We start from the raw sequence: 20,099 nt of genomic DNA, 5'->3' as shown, positions 1-20,099 counted from the left end.
ATTTGAGTTAAGCTTCATTAACTGCTGCTAACAATGTAAAAATGTCAATGTTTGTATCTTAAATAACTGATTTACCCAATCATTGCTCATTCACATGCATATTTTAGTTTCAGATTTTAGCCTTAAATTTCTATCTCCTTTTTTCTTGTTCACAATTTTTGAACCATTTGCTCATTTCTCCTTCCCTTCCTGTTGCCCAGTTGTGACATCTTTCACTTCTCCCCTCTTCAGTCCCTTTAACTTCCACCCACACAGTCTGTCCCCAAAACTCCTCCTGACAAACCCTACCTCATCACTACTCTTCAGCCATCCTATTCTCCTGCCACTTTCAAACATGACTTCCTCTTGGATAAACCCACAGTTCCTATTGTTACTCTCTTAACACTTGCAGAAGGGTCTATCGGTTGTCATCAATTCCTTTTTATGAGCAGCAATTCAAACTGTCCATTCCTCCTTTCTTGCTGACCTGCCCGCTTAGCATATCTATTTAAAGGGGCAAAGTTAAAAATCCCACAACACCAAGCTATAGTCCAACAGGTTTATTTGGGAGTACTAGCTTTCAGAGTGCTGTTTCTTCATCAGGTAGCTTTGGAAGAGGATCATAAGACACAGAATTTAAAGCAAGTCAAAACAATGGCACTTTTAAAAGGGAGAAAAACAGACAAAAGGCAGTGAGAACATGATCAATGAGGGTGAGTTAGAAAGAAACCAACACTGTTAACTGACACAGCAGTGAATCTGCACAGTTACTGCCTTTGTGTTTGAGTTCATATATCGCTGGACGTCAGAATGCATCAAGGAAAAATTAACAAGCAACGAAATTCACAGCTGACCTTAGAGGAACCTGTGTGGGAGAGCTCACAGCACAGGAACAAATAAGTACATAGCTTTTAACGTGTAACCTTGCTGTAAGTCTGCAGTAGTGAGTACAGTGGGTTCTTTCTTGATTACATGTTTTATTGAAATCTGTCTCTTGATTAAATTTAAAAAACATAAACCATAAGTACTAAGTTAGCCTGGAGCACTGTTTTTTAGAGCAAAAAGACGGTGCTATTTTCTGGGTCTATAGATTGGAAAGGATCAAAGATGGCCTTTAGTAACGTGATATGATCGTCTTGTCAGATGTGGGAGTTTAGGGAGAGTTTTCATGTTACTGATGATTATGTCTGCAGGAAGTGTCTTTGGTTGCGAGTCCTATCAGATCGCATGGATTGGTTGGAGTGACAGTTAGAAGAAATAAGGAGTTTACAAGAGCTAGGAGATGTGATAGATGGCAGTTATAGGAAGGGCAAAAGCCACAGATACAGTGAGATAGATGGGTTATCTCTAGGAAAGGTAGGAAAGGTAGGAAGGATAGGCAGGTAGTGCAGGAGTTTTCTGTGACTATTCCCATTTCAAACAAGTATGCTGTTTTGGAAAATGGAGGGGGTTGATGGACTCTCAGAGGAATGGAGCACAATAATCCAAGTTTCTAGTATCGAGACTGGCACTAATGTAATGAAGGGTATATTGGGTTCCAAGTGATCGATTGTGATAGGGGACTCTCTAGTCAGAGGCACGGACAGACATTTCTGCAGCTAGCAGTGAAAAATCAGAATGGTGTGTTGCCTCCCTGGTGCCAGGATCAAAGATGTCTCAGAGAGGGTGCAGAATGTTGTCAAGGGGGAGAGGACCAGCAGGAGGTCATTGTACACATTGGAACCAACAACATAGGAAGGGAAAAGGATGAGATTCTGAAGGGAAAATATAGAAGGTTAGGCAGGAATTTAAAAAAGAGGTCCTTGGGGGTAGTAATATCTGGATTACTCTCGGTGCTACGAGTTAATGAGGGTAGGAATAGGAGGATAGAGCAGATGAATGCGTGGCTGAGGAGCTGGTGCAGAGGAGAAGGTATCACACTTTTGGATCATTGGAATCTATTCTGGGGTGGAAGTGGCCTGTACAAGAAGGATGGATTGCATCTGAATTGGAAGGGGACTAATATACTAGCAGGGAGATTTGCTAGAGCTACTCGGGAGGATTTAAACTAGTAAGGTTGGGGGGGGGGGGGGGAGGAACCCAGGGAGATAGGAGATAGGGAGGAAAGAGGTCAATCTGAGACTGGTACAGGTGGGAAAGGGAATGAGTCAAACAGGGCAGGAAGGAACAAAGCAGAAAACAAGGTAGGACTGATAAATTAAACTGCATTTACTTCAATGCAAGAGGCCCAACAGGGAAGGCAGATGAACTCAGGGTATGGTTAGGAACATGGGGCTGGGATATCATAGCAATTACAGAAACATGGCTCAGGGATGGACAGAACTGGCAGCTTAATGTTCTCGGATAAAAATGCTATAGGAAGGATAGAAAGGGTGGCAAGAGAGGAGGCGGTGTGACGTTGTTGATAAGGGATAGCATTACTGCTGTACTTAGGGAGGATATTCCTGGGAATACATCCAGGGAAGTTATTTGAGTGGAACTGAGAAGTAAGAAAGGCCTTATTAGGATTGTATTCCTAATAGTCAGCAGGAAAATGAGAAACAAATTGGTAAGGAGATCTCAGTTATCTGTAAGAATATTAGGGTGATAATGGTCGGGGATTTTAACTTTCCAAACATAGACTGGGACTGCCATAGTGTTAAGGGTTTAGATGGAGAGGAATTTGTTAAGTGTGTACAAGAAACTTTTCTGATTCAGTATGTGGATGTACCTATGAGAGAAGGTGCAAAACTTGACCTACTCTTGGGAAATAAGGCAGGGCAGGTGACTGAGGTGTCAGTGGGGGAGCACTTTGGGGCCAGCAACCATAATTCTATTAGTTTTAAAATAGTGATGTACAGGGATAGATAGGGTCTAAACGTTGAAGTTCTAAATTGGAGGACGGTTAATTTTGACAGTATTGTGCAAAAACTTTAAAAGCTGATTGGGGGCAGATGTTCGAAGATCAAGGGACGGCTGGAAAATGGGAAGCCTTCAAAAAATGAGATAACGAGAGTCCAGAGATAGTATATTCCTGTTAGGGTGAAAGGAAAGGCTGGTAGGTATAGGGAATGCTGGATGACCAAAGAAATTGAGGGTTTGGTTCAGAAAAAGAAGGAAGCATATGTCAGGTATAGATAGGATAGATCGAGTGAATCCTTAGAAGAGTATAAAGGCAGTAGGAGTGCACTTAAGAGGGAAGTCAGGAGGGCAAAAAGGGGACATGAGGTAGCTTTGGCAAATAGAATTAAGGAGAATCCAAAGGGATTTTATAAATACATTAAGGACAAAAGGGTAACTAGGGAGAGAATAGGGACCCTCAAAGATCAGCAAGGTGGCCTTTGTGTGGAGCCGCAGGAGATGGGGGAGATACTAAACAAGTACTTTGCATCAGTGTTTACTGTGGAGAAAGACAGGGAAGATATAGAATGTGGGGAAATAGATGATGACATCTTGAAAAATGTTAATTTTTCAGAGGAGGAGGTGCTGGATGTCTTGAAATGCATAAAAGTGGATGAATCCCCAGGACCTGATCAGCTGTACCCTAGAACTCTATGGGAAGCTGAGCCTCTTGCTGAGATATTTGTATCACTGATAGTCATAGGTGAGGTGCCGGAAGACTGGAGGTTGGCTAACGTGGTGCCACTGTTTAAGAAAGGTGGTAAGGATAAGCCAGGGAACTATAGACAGGTAAGCCTGATGTTGGTGGTGGGCAAGTTGTTGGAGAGAATCCTGAGGGACAGGATGTACATGTATTTGGAAGCACAAGGACTGATTAGGGATAATCACCATAGCTTTGTGCATGGGAAATCATATCTCACAAACTTGATTTGAGTTTTTTGAAGAAGTAAGAAGGAAGATTGATGAGGGCAGAGCAGTGGACGTGATCTATATGGACTTCAGTAAGGCATTAGACAAGATTCCCCATGGGAGACTGTTTAGCAAGGTTAGATCTCATGGAATACAGGGAGAACTAGCCATTTGGATACAGAACTGGCTCAAAGGTAGAAGACCTTTGGTGGTGGTGGAGGGTTGTTTTTCAGACTGGAGGCCTGTGACCAGTGGAGTGCCACAAGGATTGATACTAGGTCCAATACTTTTTGTCATTTATATAAATGATTTGGATATGAACTTAGGATGTATAGTTAGTAACTTTGCAGATGACACCAACATTGGAGGTGTAGTGCACAGCAAAGAAGGTTATCTCAGAGTATAATGGGATCTTGATCTGATGGGGCAATGGCCTGAGAAGTGGCAGATGGAGTTTAATTTAGATAAATGTGAGGTGCTGCATTTTGGAAAAGCAAATCAGAGCAGGACTTATACACGTAATGGTAAGGTCCTAGGGAGTGTTGCTGAATAAAGAGACCTTGGAGTGCGGGTTCATAGTTCCTTGAAAGTAGAGTCTCAGGTAGATAGGATAGTGAAGAAGGCATTTGGTATGCTTTCCTTTATTGGTTTTGAGTACAGGAGTTGGAAGTCATATTGGGGCTGTACAGGACTTTGGTTAGGCCACTTGTGGAATATTGCGTGCAATTCTAGTCTACTTCCAATCGGAAAGATGTTGTGAAACTTGAAATGATTCAGAAAAGATTTACAAGGACATTGCCAGGGCTGGAGGATTTGAGCTGTAGGGAGAGGCTGAATAGGCTGGGGCTGTTTTCCCTGGAGCATCGGAGGCTCAGGGGTAACCTTAAAGAAGTTTATAAAATCATGAGGGGCATGGATAAGATAAATAGACAATGTCTTTTCCCTGGGGTGGGGGAGTCCAGAGCTAGAGGGCATAGGTTTAGAGTGAGAGGGGAATGATATAAAAGGGGCCTAAGGGGCGACTCTTTCACACAGAGGGTGGTGTATATCTGAAATGACCTGCCAGAGAAAGTGGTGAAGGCATCAGGATGGGTATATGAATAGGAAGGGTTTAGAGGGGTATGGACCAAGTGATGGCAAATATTAATTTGGGATATCTGGTTGGCATGGATGAGTTGAACAGAAGGGTCTGTTTCCATGCTGTACATCTCTATGTCTCTCTCTGACTCTATGACTCTCATACACACACACATACACACCGCCCCCCACGCTCACACCCACGCACACACCGTCTCACAGGCACATATTCCATCACACACACAGTTTACCAAGCATACACACACGGTAACACACACTTTCTCATGCGTACTGACACTCATGCACACGCTCACTCTCTCTCTTTCTCGTGCAGCCACGCACACATATAAGTCTCTGGGGTGAATTTGCATTTGCAGAATTATATTTGCAGATACAATCTATTTTGCTTAAAAAGCACACAGTCTGCTGACAGTCAACACAGGCAGTCAATCCATGTAATATTTTATAAATTCCTACTTTGGAAATAGAACAAGTCTGACTCAAGATTGGGCTACAGACAGACTCTAACCTCACACCTTTAATGCATTGTCTGAGCTGAGATGTCACTTTTTCTTATAAAACTTTAAGTTATTTCGAGAATGTGACTTAAAAGAAGTTCTGGGATTTACATATTAATGAACCAAAACCTTCAACCCATTCTAAAAGATGAAAGACTTTACAGCAATCTAAGTTTGTTCAATATTATCTCTTCAGTTGCATGACACTGTAATCTTTTGCTTTCAATTGTGTCTTATGATCCTCTTCCAAAGCTACCTGATGAGGGAGCAGCGCTCTGAAAGCTAGTACTCCCAAATAAACCTGTTGGACTCTAACCTGGTGTTGTGTGATTTTTAACTTTGTCCACCCCATTCCAACACCGGCACCTCCACATCATATTTAAAGGGGGGCAGTGTCTTCCTGATAAAAGTAGCTGGCAAACTTTATTTTGATTGGGATCTGACAAACAATGTAGGGTATACTGAACAGACCTGGGCTCCAGTGAGAGCAGTGTTCAAAGACTGCTCATGTTTGCAGTGGAGCCATAACATTTCAGCACAAATTTTTGATTCAGTCCCTTTGATCAAAGCAGTATGGGATTGATTAACATATCCTTGTATCATTTCTGTTTCTTCTGTAAGTGAATTGATATGATTTATCTCATTGATGAAGGTCAGAAAGTGCTAACATGTATTTAAATAACACTTTTCACATCTGCAGGATGTCTGAAAAAGCTTCACACCCAATTAAAAGCTTTTAAAGTATGGTGACTATTGGCAAAAGTGACAACCAATTTGTACATAGCATGATCCCATGAACAGTAAATGAAATAAATGAGCAATCAATCTATTTTGCTTCAGTTCCTTGAGGGAGGTATACAGTATTGACCATGAGCAATGCAGAAACTCTCTGATATTCAACTCATACCAAAGGAACTCTTACTTCCTGAACTGCTTATTGGTGAAGAGAGATGGGTTTAATTGGTGGAGAAATCAGATTAGAACAGTACACAGCCATTTTCGCCTGATGTTGTGATTCTCACCCAGTTAATTTTGATTTCGAACAATATATGCAGTATCAGTCTGTTATATATCCATCCTCATTTTCATTTGCATTGACAGGATGGCAATATTTAGCGGTGATGCCCCAGACACATTGTTTGAAAATTGATAAAGTTTTTTTTCAGAAATACAGAGAAAGGCAAATACTCAGAGGAAAGCAAAATGCAGACTACAGAAAATCCTCCCCCATAGACCCTAGCCATCAGCTTGACAAACCATTTGTTAGATTGTCAGCATTTCACAAGGATCACAAATTTTATCATGAACTCTGAAAGCCAACAGTCCAGACACAGATTATTAATATGTAATGTGGAATTAATCAGAGCAGAAGTTTGGAGAATTACAGATAACACGCCTACAGAATAAGGTTCATCACTCCCACATCCCAAAAGTTAATATGGACATACAAAGGTGGCAAATACACAACTCAAGAGCTGAGCTAAAAATAAAACAAAGTTGTATAAGTTATAAAATTTGCAAACCATTAGTATACAGTATTAGATTAATTGGATAAATTAAAGTCTGATTATGTCATGTTGCTCACCTGTTTGCATTCTAGAGAGCTACACCCTTAATTAATCTTTCAAATCATACATTAATTTGTGAAATTTCATGTAACTAGATCTCAATGATAAATAATAACAATAATGTATAACAAGATCAACCCATTTAAGGTTGAATCATTACATGTATAAGCTTTTTAGTTCATTTTATTAGTTAACCCTGTCTACAATAATATCAATTAACAGCAGTTTACATGTTGAATGTTTAAGTTTAAATGTTGCTAATCATACTTTTGAATTTAATAAACAATTGTTAATGCAGTGATTTATATAACTTCTCTTGCTATTATCTAGTTAAAAAAACTGATTTATTAATTCAATCAATCACTCGTGGTTGTCCTAATTTATGCATGATTGCTTTGGTAATGGTTACTTCTACCCATGGTGAGTGGTGCAAGAGGATTTGGCAAGGTCAAGCTCAGCATCATTATCTCCAAGATGTAGATTGACCTATAAGCCCCACAGTTTCTATGTGAATTACAGTGAAAGGGCTAAGGATTTGCCACAGAAGACAGGGGGTGGTGGTGGAGGGTTGTTTTTCAGACTGGAGGCCTGTGACCAATGGAGGGCTACAAGGATCGGTGCTGGGTCCACTACTTTCCATAATTTATATAAATGATTTAGATGTGAGCATAGGAGGTATAGTTCATAAGTTTGCAGAGGACACCAAAATTGGAGATGTAGTACACAGTGGGATCTTAATCAGATGGGTCAATGGACTCAGGACTGGCAGACACTTTTAATTTAGATAAATGTGAGTTGCTGCATTTTGGAAAAGCAAAGCAGAGCAGGATTTATACACTTAATGGTAAGGTGCTAGGGAGTGTTACTGAACAAATAGACCTTGGAATGCAGGTTCATTGCTCCTTGAAAGTAGAGTCGCAGGTAGATAGGATAGTGAAGAAGGTGTATGGTATGTTTTACTTTATTGGTCAGAGCATTGAGTATAGGAGTTGGGAGGTCATGTTGTGGCTGTGCAGGACATTGGTTCGGCCACTTTTGGAATATTGCATGCAGTTCTGATCTCCTTCCTATCAGAAGGATGTTGTGAAACTTGAAAGGGTTCAGAAGAAATTTGCAAGAATGTTGCCAGGGTTGGAGGATTTGAGCTATAGGGAGAGGCTGAATAGGCTGTTTTCCCTGGAGCATCGAAGGCTTAGGGGTGACCTTATTGAGGCTTATAAAATTGTGAGGGGCATGGATAGGATAGACAAAGTCGGATTATGTCATGTTGCTAACCTGTTTGCATTCTAGGGAGCTACACCCTCGCTCCCTATGGGGTGGGGGAGTCCAAAACTAGAGGGCATAGGTTTAGGGTGAGAGGGGAAAGATATAAAAGGGACCTAAGGGGCACCTTTTTCACACAGACGGTGGTGCATGTGTGGAATGAGCTGCCAGAGGAAGTGGTGGAGGCTGGTACAATTCCAGCATTTAAAAGGCATCTGGATGGCTATATGAATAGGGAGGGTTTGAAGGGATATGGCCAAATGCTGGCAAATGGGACTAGATTAGGTTAGGACATCTGGTCGGTGTGGACGGATTGGACCGAAGGGTCTGTTTCCATGCTGTACATCTCTATGACCCCATGACTCCTTAACATCTATTTGCCAGATTGTCAACTGCAGAATTCTTACAACTTGCAATATAAAGGTTCATCATAACCCAGGCTCATCAACTCATAGACACATACACACTGAAAGAGATCATCAGCTCCATCATGTTGGCACTGATTAACAAAAGTCTGCCTACACTAATACCATTTTCCAGCTTTTGGCCCATAACCCTCGAGGTTATGGCAACAGAAGTGAATCTCTACATATTGCTGAAATGTTACAAGAATTTCTGACTCAACCACCTTTTCAGGCGGTGAATTCTAGACTTCTACCACCCTCTGAGTGAAAAATAAACTCCTCAAATTTACCTCTTCTCTTAAATCTGTGCCTCTTAGTTATTTACCCCTATACTAATGGAGAATATGTCTTTCTATCCACCCTATTTATACTCTTTATAATCTTATACAGTTCCTTTTTTTGCATCCCCCCCTCCGTGTGTTTGGAGGCAGTGATTTCATTTAATTATGCAGAGGGAGCTGTTGACATGTGAAGCAACTCATGTCCAATTAATGGCCTCTTCCCAACACTGCTGGTACTAACCCAGCATATGGCCTGTTGCCATGTGGGATGTATAAGATCTAAACCTGTGTGAGTTGCTTGAGTTTCTGCCTGGAGGGGAGTAGGAGGGAGAGATCCCTTGTTCAAAAGCACTCAGTATTAAGGGATGCAACATTGACAAGGGAGACCATCAACCCCCCTTCTCTTGCTGCTGATTCCTATAAACTCCTCCCCCTGTGATCCCCACCCTATGAAACCCCTCCTGTCATCACTTACTTGACCCTGGGTCTCTGCTGTCATTCTTTAGCAGTCACCATTCTCCCAATGATGCTGCTGAGCAAATTGGCCAGTAGCTCTTGGTAGGTGGGACTTTCTTCCCCTGGAGTCCTGATTCTGTGGAAACCCACTAGTGGCTTGTAATTCAGTGGGCCTACCCCAAAGGGGGCAATGCAAGCCTCTTCACACGTCTCCTGCCAGAGGACAAAAACCATTAAACTCCATACAATTCTCCTATGTCTCTGTTTGTAAAGGTCACAATCTAGTATGCCTTCTGACCTGCAACCTTTAATGGTTTGTGGATATTTATCCCTAGGTCTTTTTGTTCCTGCACATCTATTAGAATTGCATATATTTTTATCAATTTGGTCAGTCATGTGACACAGGTCTGGGATAGGTGGAATTTGAATGCAAACCTTCTGGCCCAGAGGTAGGGACAATAGCACTGCACCTCAAGAGTACTCCATTTAGAATTGTATCCTGTATATGATATTCCCTCTCCTCATTCTTCCCAGCAAAATTAATTACTTCATGTTTCTATGCATTAAATTTAATCTGCCACAGGTGTGCCCATTCCAGTAACCTCTATCCTCTTGAATTCTATCACTATCCTTCTCGCAATTCATAAAACTCCATGTTTTGAGTCAGTTCCAGATTTTGAAAGTGTCCTGCACTCTTGATTTGGAGGTGCCAGTGTTAGACTGGAGTGTACAAAGTTAAAAATCACACAATACCCAGTTATAGTCCAAAAGGTTTATTTGGAAGCACTAGCTTTCAGAGCGCTGCTCCTTCATCAGGTGGTTGTGGAGTATAAGATCATAAGACACAGAATTCATAGCAGAAGTTTACTGAAATTATATATTGAAAAAGAGCTGGATTGTGTGTTAAGTCTCTCATCTTTTAGAATGACCATGTTGGTTTCAGGTCTTTCATATATAAATCCCAGAACTCTTTTTTTAAAGTTATACTCTCAAGTGAACTTTAACAATTGATGCCATGTCAGCTCAGATAATGCATTGAAGGTGTGAGGAGCCCTGTGTGAGGCTGGCTGCGCCCATGTTCAGACTGATTCTATTTCCAAAAAAAATGGATTTACAGAATCTTACATTGATTCACGTAGTTTTTGAGCAAAATAAAATGTAATTCTGCAAGTACAAATTCACCCCACAAACGTAATGAGTGTGTGAGTGCATGTGTGTGTGTGTGTGGGGGGGGGGGGGGGGGGTATGAGTGTCTGTGAGAGAGTGTGTGTATGTGCATGTGTGTGAGTGTAAAGGGGTATAAGTCTGTGAGAGGGTGCGCGTGTGAGCGTAAGAGAGAGCTTGTGTATGAGAGGGTCTGTGTGAGTGTATGGGTCTGTACGAGTGTGTGTGTGAGAGAGCGTGTGTAGTGCAGTGGGGTTACCTGTAGTGTGACATGAACCCAAGGTCCCGGTTAAGGCCATCCCCATGGGTACTGAACTTGCCTATCAGCCTCTGCTCGGCCACTTTGTGTTGTTGCCTGTCCCGGTCTGCCTTGGAGTACGGTCACCTGAAATCCTGAGGCCGAATGTCCCGGACCACTGAAGTGTTCCCCAACTGGGAGGGAACCCTCCTGTCAGGTGATTGTTGTGCGGTGTCTATTCACCCATTGTCAGACCCTCTGTTCAGTCTCACCAATGTACCATGCATCAGGGCATCCTTGTCTGCAGTGTATTCTTGTCATTCATATATATGCATGGTGTCGTTGTTACATTTATTTAGGGGATTCAAGTTTGTTGATAAACCTGTTGTGTGGCACTTTATCAAACACTTGTTGGAAGTCCATGTAGGCAAATCAAACGTATTACCCTCACCAAGTTTTTCTGTTTCCTCATGGTCTTAATGAATCCACATTTGCCCGAGTGACAGTTAACTTTGTCCCAAATTATGTTTGATAAAAGCTTTTCCGCCACCGAGGTGAAACTATCTGGTTCCTTTCGAATCAAGGATTCCGGAGTGGAAACTGTTTTATGTATGCGAAAAACGAGCCTTACCCTATGTCCAGTATTCCGGTTGGACAGGTAATCTGGCCGAGGTATTTGCATTGAATCACTCTTCCTCTCTTCGGATTTTAAGTGGGAAATCCCGCTCTAACACCAAACCCTATAAAGGCATGACTTGTTGTGTCTTGTAGTCGATTTTGCTTGACAATCTGCTGTACATCAGTGCTGAGCTGCTACATTTTCTGTGAGCCATGAAAAAATGTGGCGAGTTGCTGACGTTCATCTTGCTGCTCAATGTGGCTGGGATCACGGGCTCAGTCCCCGATCAACTGTCCAGTTGGTCATCCTGTCGAATTCTTTCCAGGAACCTCACTTCCAAGGCTTTTAACTACATGCATGGATGGGTAAGTTACCGCAAAAGTTTATTTTAAAACTTTCCCAGTTTATTTAACAGTAATCCAATGATTAAAAAAAAGCTATGAACTCTGCAAATGCCAAGGCAGGTAGCTCCAAGTAAAGTATTGACATTATAAGAATTAAATATTGTAAAATTAGCTTGTAAAAGAAATCTACACAGCATTTTGAAACGCCGAATTGTTTTGGACAGGGACTGAATCTATAAAAAGATCACATTCTGTAAATAATTCGGTGCAAATATTTTATCATTATTATTTTAACGCTATCTAGTTTCTTTATATCTTTAGTTTGTGAGTAGTAATTTATATTAGAGCGAATATTAACGAAATGTTGGACAAACATCAAAATAAAAGCAGGTTGAAGCTCTAAGTGCAGTTTGAAGAAAATGAGAACCAACAGAAGTATAAAGGCTCTCAAATCTTTGAATTATGGATATTGCATAAAGGAGTCGATAGTGATTCTCGAAAACCTTCATTTACAGTAGAGCTGAGGCTGGGATTCCCTGTGTATAGACCTTTGCCCGTGAGGAGGGAGCCAAGAAAATTCGAATTTGAATATTTCTGAAAGACAGACATGTTGCAATGCTCGTCGCGCACTTTTCGGGTTACAGGCAAGACTGCCACATCTCAGACCATCACACCAAATACAGTACACAATAGTAGACACGGCAAAGTCTTGGTCTGTCAGTGGGCTTATCAACCGATTAGCACCCTTTTCGAAAAGCTTTGGCAACGTGTCTTCCTTTTCAGCAAAATTCTTATATTAAATATCCAGTAGACAAGGTTATTAATGGGGAAATTAGGGAGACATGTTCCTCCGATAGTATAGAATAAGCCGTTTCTTACAGGTGGTAACTGTACGATTCAAAATAATTCATATTTTCAGAAATATTTTCTGGTAAGCACAAACCCTGACTCTTTTGTATCAAATTCCAGCTACAATTATGCTAAGTAGTGTAAGTTTTAGTAATGTATAATTAATATAAAAGTACACATCAGAAAATAATGATCAAGTATTGGGCCAAACAATTTCAGATCCTAATTCTTGAATCTTCGAATGATTGGTTCCATGGATAAGTGTACCAATAGTTTGGTACCGAGTCCTGGATTTACCAGGAAGCACCTAGATTCCCCCATCAGCCTGGACTGAGTTAGTTGGTATCCGATGTTGTGACACTTACTTCCAGGTAGTAGTGGCACAACTCAGCCGAACATTTGCAATTCAATACAGAAGTTATTGGAGAACCTCAGCAGGACTGATAAAGAGTCACTGGAACCGAAACATTAACTCTGCTTTCCCTCCACAGATGCTGCCAGACCTGCTGAGTTTCTCTAGCCATTTCTGTTTTTGTTTTAGATCTCCAAAATCTGCAGTTATTTGTCTATTTTCAATTCAATGTCACGTCCTTTTAAAGATATAGGTTAGAATTAATTTAGCCCCGTGTACAATTACACTAAGAACCACGATGTGGAGGTGCCGACGTTGGACCGGGATGGGCAAAGTTAAAAATCACACAACACCAGGTTATAGTCGAACAGGTTTATTTGGAAGTACAAGCTTTCGACAACTACCTGATGAGGGAGCAGCGCTCCGAAAGCTAGTACTTTCAAATAAACTTGTTGGACTAAAACCTGGTGTTGTGTGATGTTTAACTAAGAACCACGGATGAGGAAATCCTTAATTTTTGGAATCCTGTGCGGGATGGGAAATTGAATAAATTTTAGCTACCTAGAGAAGTTAGTAAGTGTTGGCAGATCAGGTCGCGCCTGTGGAAAGAAAAATAGAATAAACGTTCTGGGTCGATGGTATTTCATCATCATTATCTCCGCCTTTTTTGTTCGTATTTCCTTCCACATCACCTTGACTCACGTTAAAGTGAATGAGAAATTGAATTCCGTCAACAGGCCCGCAAGATTTAAAGTCGTCTCATCGCCTAACTGCAGGGACGCTGAGGAAATGCCAAAAGGAGTACTGCCTCTTGGTGAATAATTATTCGCTGTAATAGTAAAGAGGCATCTCTGGACTTCTACTGTCACCAGTTCTCATGAAAGAAGTTGGTTAGAAAGAAATATTCTGTGCAGTTGTTGTCATTCCCCTCCCTCAAATTGAATAACTGTTGGCGATAATTTCTATTCTACAAACGACTGTTCGAAGTACACCGTTTAATAGTTCCATACTCTCACCCATCCACACCATCCCCCGAACCCCAAATGCTGGTTCGAGCGCACTGTCCACAAACACACAGGCCAATGGAGAAATAAACCGTGGGTCATCGTGTTTGGCCGGTGTTTAACAGGCGACAAGTTCTTGTGCTGAGTCAGCTAAAGTTGTTTAATGAGGTGGTAACTGTCACGAAGGTGAACCTGGCACACGAACATTGCACAGGCAAACTTCCAGTTGTAAAAAAAAGGGTCAGAACTTCACAGAGACATTCATCTTTATAAAAGTAAATTTCACAATTCAATTGTGAAAGGATTATTTTCCACAAATGTCAACTATTGAACCTATGACTGTCCCGGAGAATGCAGAAACAAAATACAGTTTGTACAGAAGGCGCAGGTAAATGGGGTCGAATGCATTGCATCAATATGTGTTTGCACAACAGGAAATGAGACACGTCAATCATCGAATTTTTTTTAAAAATCCACCTCATGTTCTCTTGGTCTTTAGCAAGAGTTGACTGTCACAGACTAGCATGGCACTGAAACCTTTGCTGTGCCATAGTTGATCATGTGATACCTGTTCCTGGCTTTATACATCCAGCGTCCAATTTCTCTCAATCGGCTGGAGGATGGGCCTGGCGAACATAGGGAAGTTCCCGGTTCAAACTCTGGCATGTGCTGAATTCTGCTGGGGTTGTGTTCTGCTGGGAATGCTGCGTGTAGTCTAGTAAGAAAAAATAGGGGAACGCGGCACCTGTGTCAATAGGATCAGGATTGCAGCTGTGGACAGATTTTATGGGAATGAGTAACGAGGGCATCAAGGCACCGCAGTTTGGCATAAAATGGCTGTCAAACGAAAATTGAAGTTAAAATATGATAATGTGTTAAAGCTATTTATATAATGATCCGACCGTGATTTTCTGTACAGGAGCATTGCCCGAGAAATTTTAAATTGAATGACAGTGAGGACATCCCACGTATCGAAGTCAGTGATAACTGTGACCCCATCACACTCAGGACAGTTCCAGAGGTAAGCAGTCGCTGACAATGTATGGCAACTCAGTGGTTCTGTTGCTGGATGAATAATGCATCAGAAAGTGTCATCAAAACCCGCTCTGGCAGTTTGAGAACTTTTAAAAAACCGGTATCAGTAAAAGTGACCATTGGATTGTCCTTAAACTCAATATGCTTTATGGAAGGAAACTTTTCTTAATTTATAGACCCACCGCACTACCCCCCACCCTATAATAAATGACACTTCTCATGAGTGACATTTTTCGACTGTGGGAAGAAACCCACGCAGACACGGGGAGTACGTGGTAAAAACAATAACTGCAGATGCTGATGAAGGGCTTTTGCCCGAAACGTCGATTTCGCTGCTCCTTGGATGCTGCCTGAACTGCTGTGCTCTTCCAGCACCACTAATCCAGCACGGGGAGTACGTGCAAACTTCACGCGGACAATCGCCGAAGATCCCTAGCGCTTGTGAGGCAGTAGTCCCAATCACTAAAGCAGCCAGCCACACCGGTAGGCTTGCTGTAGTGTGCTCTGATGAATGTTAGATGAAGGCAACGTTAGGTGTTGTGGTTGTGATGCTGTTCAGCCATGTGACCGACCAATACTAAATAAAACCCGAAAGAACTGAGGATGCTGTAAATCAGAAACAAAAATAAAAATTGGTTCTGAGGAAGGGTCACCGGACCCGAAACGTTAACTCTGATTTCTCTTCACAGAAGAGAAGAAAAGCCAGAGCTGCTGAGCTTTTCCAGCAATCTTGATATTCATCCATGTCATCTTAGTGTTGCTAAACCATCAGAGCGCGGCATGATAAATGCCAGCGATGGAAAAGTTCATGGGCCAAACTACTGTGGATAACGGGACTTGAGTAGAAATGTATATCACTACAGACAAACGCTTACAGCACGAAGATTGGTATCACCAAAGTATCTTTACCCTCTGACTCTTTCAGACGTGCCTTAAGAAAATTAAAGAAGGCCTATCATATTACCGCAATCAGTTCCGCCAACTTGGAAACGTGGAAGAGTCAATACACAACAACGACATGCGGAAATTTGCGCATAATCTTTCTAAAATCATCTTGGATCTCCTCAAGTCAATCAAGGTAATGTTATTTTCTATCATATAGGAGGTTGGAAGGCAATGTTGCTGCTGCTGCATATGTGCGCGGCCACTAAGCTACCTGCAGGGTATTACGCTGGCCCTGTGCTGTGATGTATGTGTGCGTCCCCACACACAAAGTTTAAATGGATCATAATAAAACTAAAAATAAAACTATCACCCACAACATATTTTAAACGAAATATTGCCGGTGCGTTTTCTGAAGAGGGGAGTGATGAGGCTCGAAAGGAATGGAGAACAGTCGTTCGATGAGTAACTGTTGGACGTTTGTATGTTAGACATCTTGCGTAATTAGAGGTTAATAATCAAAATCCTTTGTATCTTGGAGCAACGAACGTTTTAATACACATAAACAGAATGACTTTCAAATGTGGTGAAAAGAAACCGTAGCTCACCTTCTGCTTTTAGCACCTCAACGTTCCGTTAGAAAAATGCATGTACAAGAAAATGTGAGAGTAATGAAATCAGCCATGAGAGACGGACGTCAAACTTTGGCGGCTGATGTATTAAACATATTAGAGATCCGTTGACAATGGTTTATAAAATCTATTCTTCATTCGGCAAGATTAAGAAAAGGTTGGTCAGGATGTCTTGTTTGACGGAAGTAGCTTTGAAGTAGACAACTCCGACATGAATAGGTTGTTCAGAAAGCATTTGGGAAAACAGGGCATGAGCTCTTTTCAGTGATTTGTACTTTTAATATCGGAAAAATGTGATGCACAGAGAAGCCTGGTATTTATAAGACCTTTGAAGAGCTAAATGATACAGAAACTGAAAGCTACACTCTGTGTCTAGTTAAGCCCTTCACTTAAACTTGACATTAATAAATTCTATTCCATATACTTCATAATCAAGTGTCTCATATTCAAAATATGTGCTATGAACCAGAAGAGGAAGGAGGTTGAATACTAACAAGAACCATTTGTAATGTCAGTTATTTTTTATTAATTTTTGTACTGTGACCTCCACACACTGGCCAAATAGAGAACCCTTTCAACTAACAGAGAGGAGATACTTCATCACTTCAACCTGAATTGATCTAAATCCACATCCCCGAGGTGAAAGTGGAGCATCTAGCCCAACTGCACCATCCAGTTTCCAAATGGCTAAATTATCCATGATATTTACTGTGTGATGTAATTCAAATTGTGCAAAATATCACATTAGCTGTGCTACAGGGGTAATTTTTGCTGTCTTGTTAATGTTCAGTACTTGTTATTTTTTAGAACTCAGACAGCAGCGCAGATGACAGGACCATAGACAGAGTGGCTGCGGATAATAGACCTGTCAAGATACACAAGATCAGAGATTGGGAGCTGAACTGTACATTGTTTAGAACACTTGAGAGATTTCAGTCCTTCTCATCTCTGGTGGCTCGTGTCTTTGGACATCCTTCAGGAAACCCTTCGGAACATCAGAACACTGGGGATTGTGGGGTATAGTTCAGAGAGTTGATGGACATTCCAGAAAATTGTTATTCTAATCTTTTGAAGATAATTCCAGAGCTTAATGTTTTTGAGAGGTGGAAGTTTTATGAAAAAGTGGCTGGACAAAATGAAGTGGTGTTACACCAATGCTAGTGACTATCGCAATAGCTGAAGGATTTTAGATTTCTAAATCAAAAGGGATTTCTATGGGTTGTTCTGGAATAGTTCAGCTTCATCACCTTGTCAAAAAAATGTTTTTGTCCTCACTGTTTTCTAACTTATTAGTTTGATTTTGGAAGGTAATTAATTAAAAGGTTTTTAAAAATCTGCAAGAAATTTTGCTTTGACCTCTGGAAATATGACACTTTCCATACATTAATCTCACAGCTGCAAAGCATGTGCATTTTTACTTTCTTCATTAAGTTCCTTTAACATTTGAAACTTTGTAGTGAACAAACTGTAATAAAGCTCACCTTACACATCATCTGTCAAGTATCTGATAAAGAACTGGAAGGGTCATCATACCAAATGAAGTTGTCTGTGTCTAATAATGGGTTCAGTTGAATAGAAAAGGTGCAGAATGGCACACAGGATTAACAAATTGTCCTTTCACTTCCAGAAACTGGGTTTGAGTCCAGCATAGATAGCTGGGATGAGAGATTCCTCTGACTGTCCATTTTAAGATAATGTTTAAATACAAAAGAATGTCTAGGCATGAAGGAGAAGAGTGACAACACAAGGAGGTCAGGAAAGGGGGAAGAGGGAGAGGAAAAATAAGCTATGAAACAAAAGGAACAGAAAAGAGCCAGAAAACTGCCAAAGGAGCCTGAGGCATAGTAATCAACCCGAGAGTGAAAAACAGATGATATAGAACATTATTTAACTATGCACTGAATAAAAGAAGAAACATGAAAGAATAAAAAGATTTGGATCATCAGCTATTCCAGCACCTCATGTGGTACTGGTCTAGATCTGTCTTCTAAGAGTTCTACCAAACTCTTAGTCCATGGTATGGTCTGCTGTTTGACCCCGTGGGAGTGGAATAGCCTGGACCCCATTATCTATCTAGCTAAACAAACAGCTGAGACTAGGAAATCAAAAGTTCCATTGGACCAACACAGGAGACTACATACTGTCCATAATTTCATCAAAGGCACCATTCTTCATTGGTGAGAGTAGGCACATGTTGACAAGATATTTGACTGAAGCATTACAGCCAAGCCCAATTATATCCTGATCAAATATTCAAACACAAGGCAGTAAAGATTTGTCGAGGCAGTGAGCTCATTTCAATTAATGGCAAGCATCAGCTGGTTGCCTTCATGCTCCAAAACAAATTTTGGACTGTTTGCCTCACTGTCAGTTGCAACCAGGTAGATGCTTTAAGGATGGAGGGCAGACAACAGTAAGGGGACCAATCACAGCCAGCAATGGCCCTCAGGCATGCCATGCAGTTGATTGGAGAGGTTATTGAAGTGTGATAGCATTTATTTTATGGCAACTGCATTCATGCTTGGAAGTTCTAACTACATTAGGCCTGGCATCTGGATCCACCTAGGCCAAAGCAATTCCTGTGAGGGCTACTACAACAGATGTTAGGCCCCAAATTAAGGTATGGGGATAAATGCTCCATCCACCCTACATGAAGGAGAATTGGCAGATAGTGGAGGCTATGGAATTGGGTGCCATTTCCATGTACTTTGTTCCCTGCAACTACCTGTCCACCACACTACAATTTTACTAGCAGTGGTATGCCCACACATGGGCCAACTGAGGTCTTTACGTGGCCAACTCAACACGTATAAGCATGTATAATTTTATGATTAAATCAAAATTACTGCATCATGGCCTGAAGGAAAATTATTTCTCTAATTAGATGAGTCAGAGTAGGACAATAGACTCTTGCTTCCTCTTGTGGGTAGATCAGAGCTTCACCTGCACTGTCCCTGGAAAGAGGATTTACTAACATTGGGGTTTTCAGTCTGTGGTTTACACAGAGTTCCTGTGCACAATGATCACAAACCAGAATTCTACATAAAAATGATTCATAATTAAAAAATAAAGTCTTACACCGTTCATGACCTCAGAACTTCCCAAGTGCTTTACAGTTCTTCTTTTGGAAGAGTAGTCATTGTTGTAATGTAAAGAAATATGACATATTTGCACACATTAAGTTCCCACACACAGCAATGTGATAAATGACCAAGCAAATAATTACTCAACATCCAACTTAATTCTACTCTTACATAACTGGAAACTGAGAGTACCAGGTCTTTTCAAACTTGCCAGTTGAAACAATTTGTCTGTGCAAGCACAGTCATTTTATAGATCTTGGTCAAATCATCTTAAATCTACACTTTCTTAAATAGTAGAAATACAGCTCTTTGAGCTAATGTGCAGACTAATCTCAGTGTCCAAGGCTCACATTCCGAGAAAATATGTGGGAGAAAAGAGAAAGGAAATCAAAGGTAGAAATAAAAGACATAATATAAGAACAGAAACATGCTGCATTGGAATTATTATAAAATACATAAAAAATCTCAACAATAAACATAGATGGCTTGGTAACTTTGGTCCAGGAAGAGGTTGCCCAGCTCCTGAGCAATTTAGGACTCACAAAAGAAGAAATGGGACTAG

At 41.1% G+C, this 20,099-nt stretch overlaps 1 protein-coding gene across 1 annotated transcript; it reads left to right on the top strand.

Annotated features, from left to right (window-relative positions):
* Nucleotides 1-11,523: 11,523 nt before the first annotated feature.
* On the top strand, nt 11,524-17,856 carry LOC140471079 (interleukin-23 subunit alpha-like). Its single transcript, XM_072566926.1, has 4 exons — nt 11,524-11,721; nt 14,825-14,926; nt 15,866-16,018; nt 17,262-17,856. Exons 1-4 carry the CDS (start codon nt 11,569-11,571, stop codon nt 17,475-17,477), a joined length of 624 nt encoding a protein of 207 aa, XP_072423027.1. The 5' UTR covers nt 11,524-11,568; the 3' UTR covers nt 17,478-17,856.
* Nucleotides 17,857-20,099: the final 2,243 nt, after the last annotated feature.

The sequence above is a fragment of the Chiloscyllium punctatum genome, chromosome X (genome assembly GCF_047496795.1).
Source record: "Chiloscyllium punctatum isolate Juve2018m chromosome X, sChiPun1.3, whole genome shotgun sequence".
In the NCBI taxonomy this organism is placed as follows: Eukaryota; Metazoa; Chordata; class Chondrichthyes; order Orectolobiformes; family Hemiscylliidae; genus Chiloscyllium; species Chiloscyllium punctatum.
The sequence above is the reverse complement of the archived record's forward strand: the minus strand, read 5'-3'. Positions and strand labels throughout refer to the sequence as shown.

Coding starts and splice junctions, on each gene's coding strand:
- LOC140471079 (XM_072566926.1), top strand. CDS start 11,569: ATGAAAAAATGTGGCGAGTTGCTGACGTTCATCTTGCTGCTCAATGTG. Junction 14,927..15,865: donor CACTCAGGACAGTTCCAGAG/GTAAGCAGTCGC, acceptor TGACTCTTTCAG/ACGTGCCTTAAGAAAATTAA. Junction 16,019..17,261: donor ATCTCCTCAAGTCAATCAAG/GTAATGTTATTT, acceptor GTTATTTTTTAG/AACTCAGACAGCAGCGCAGA.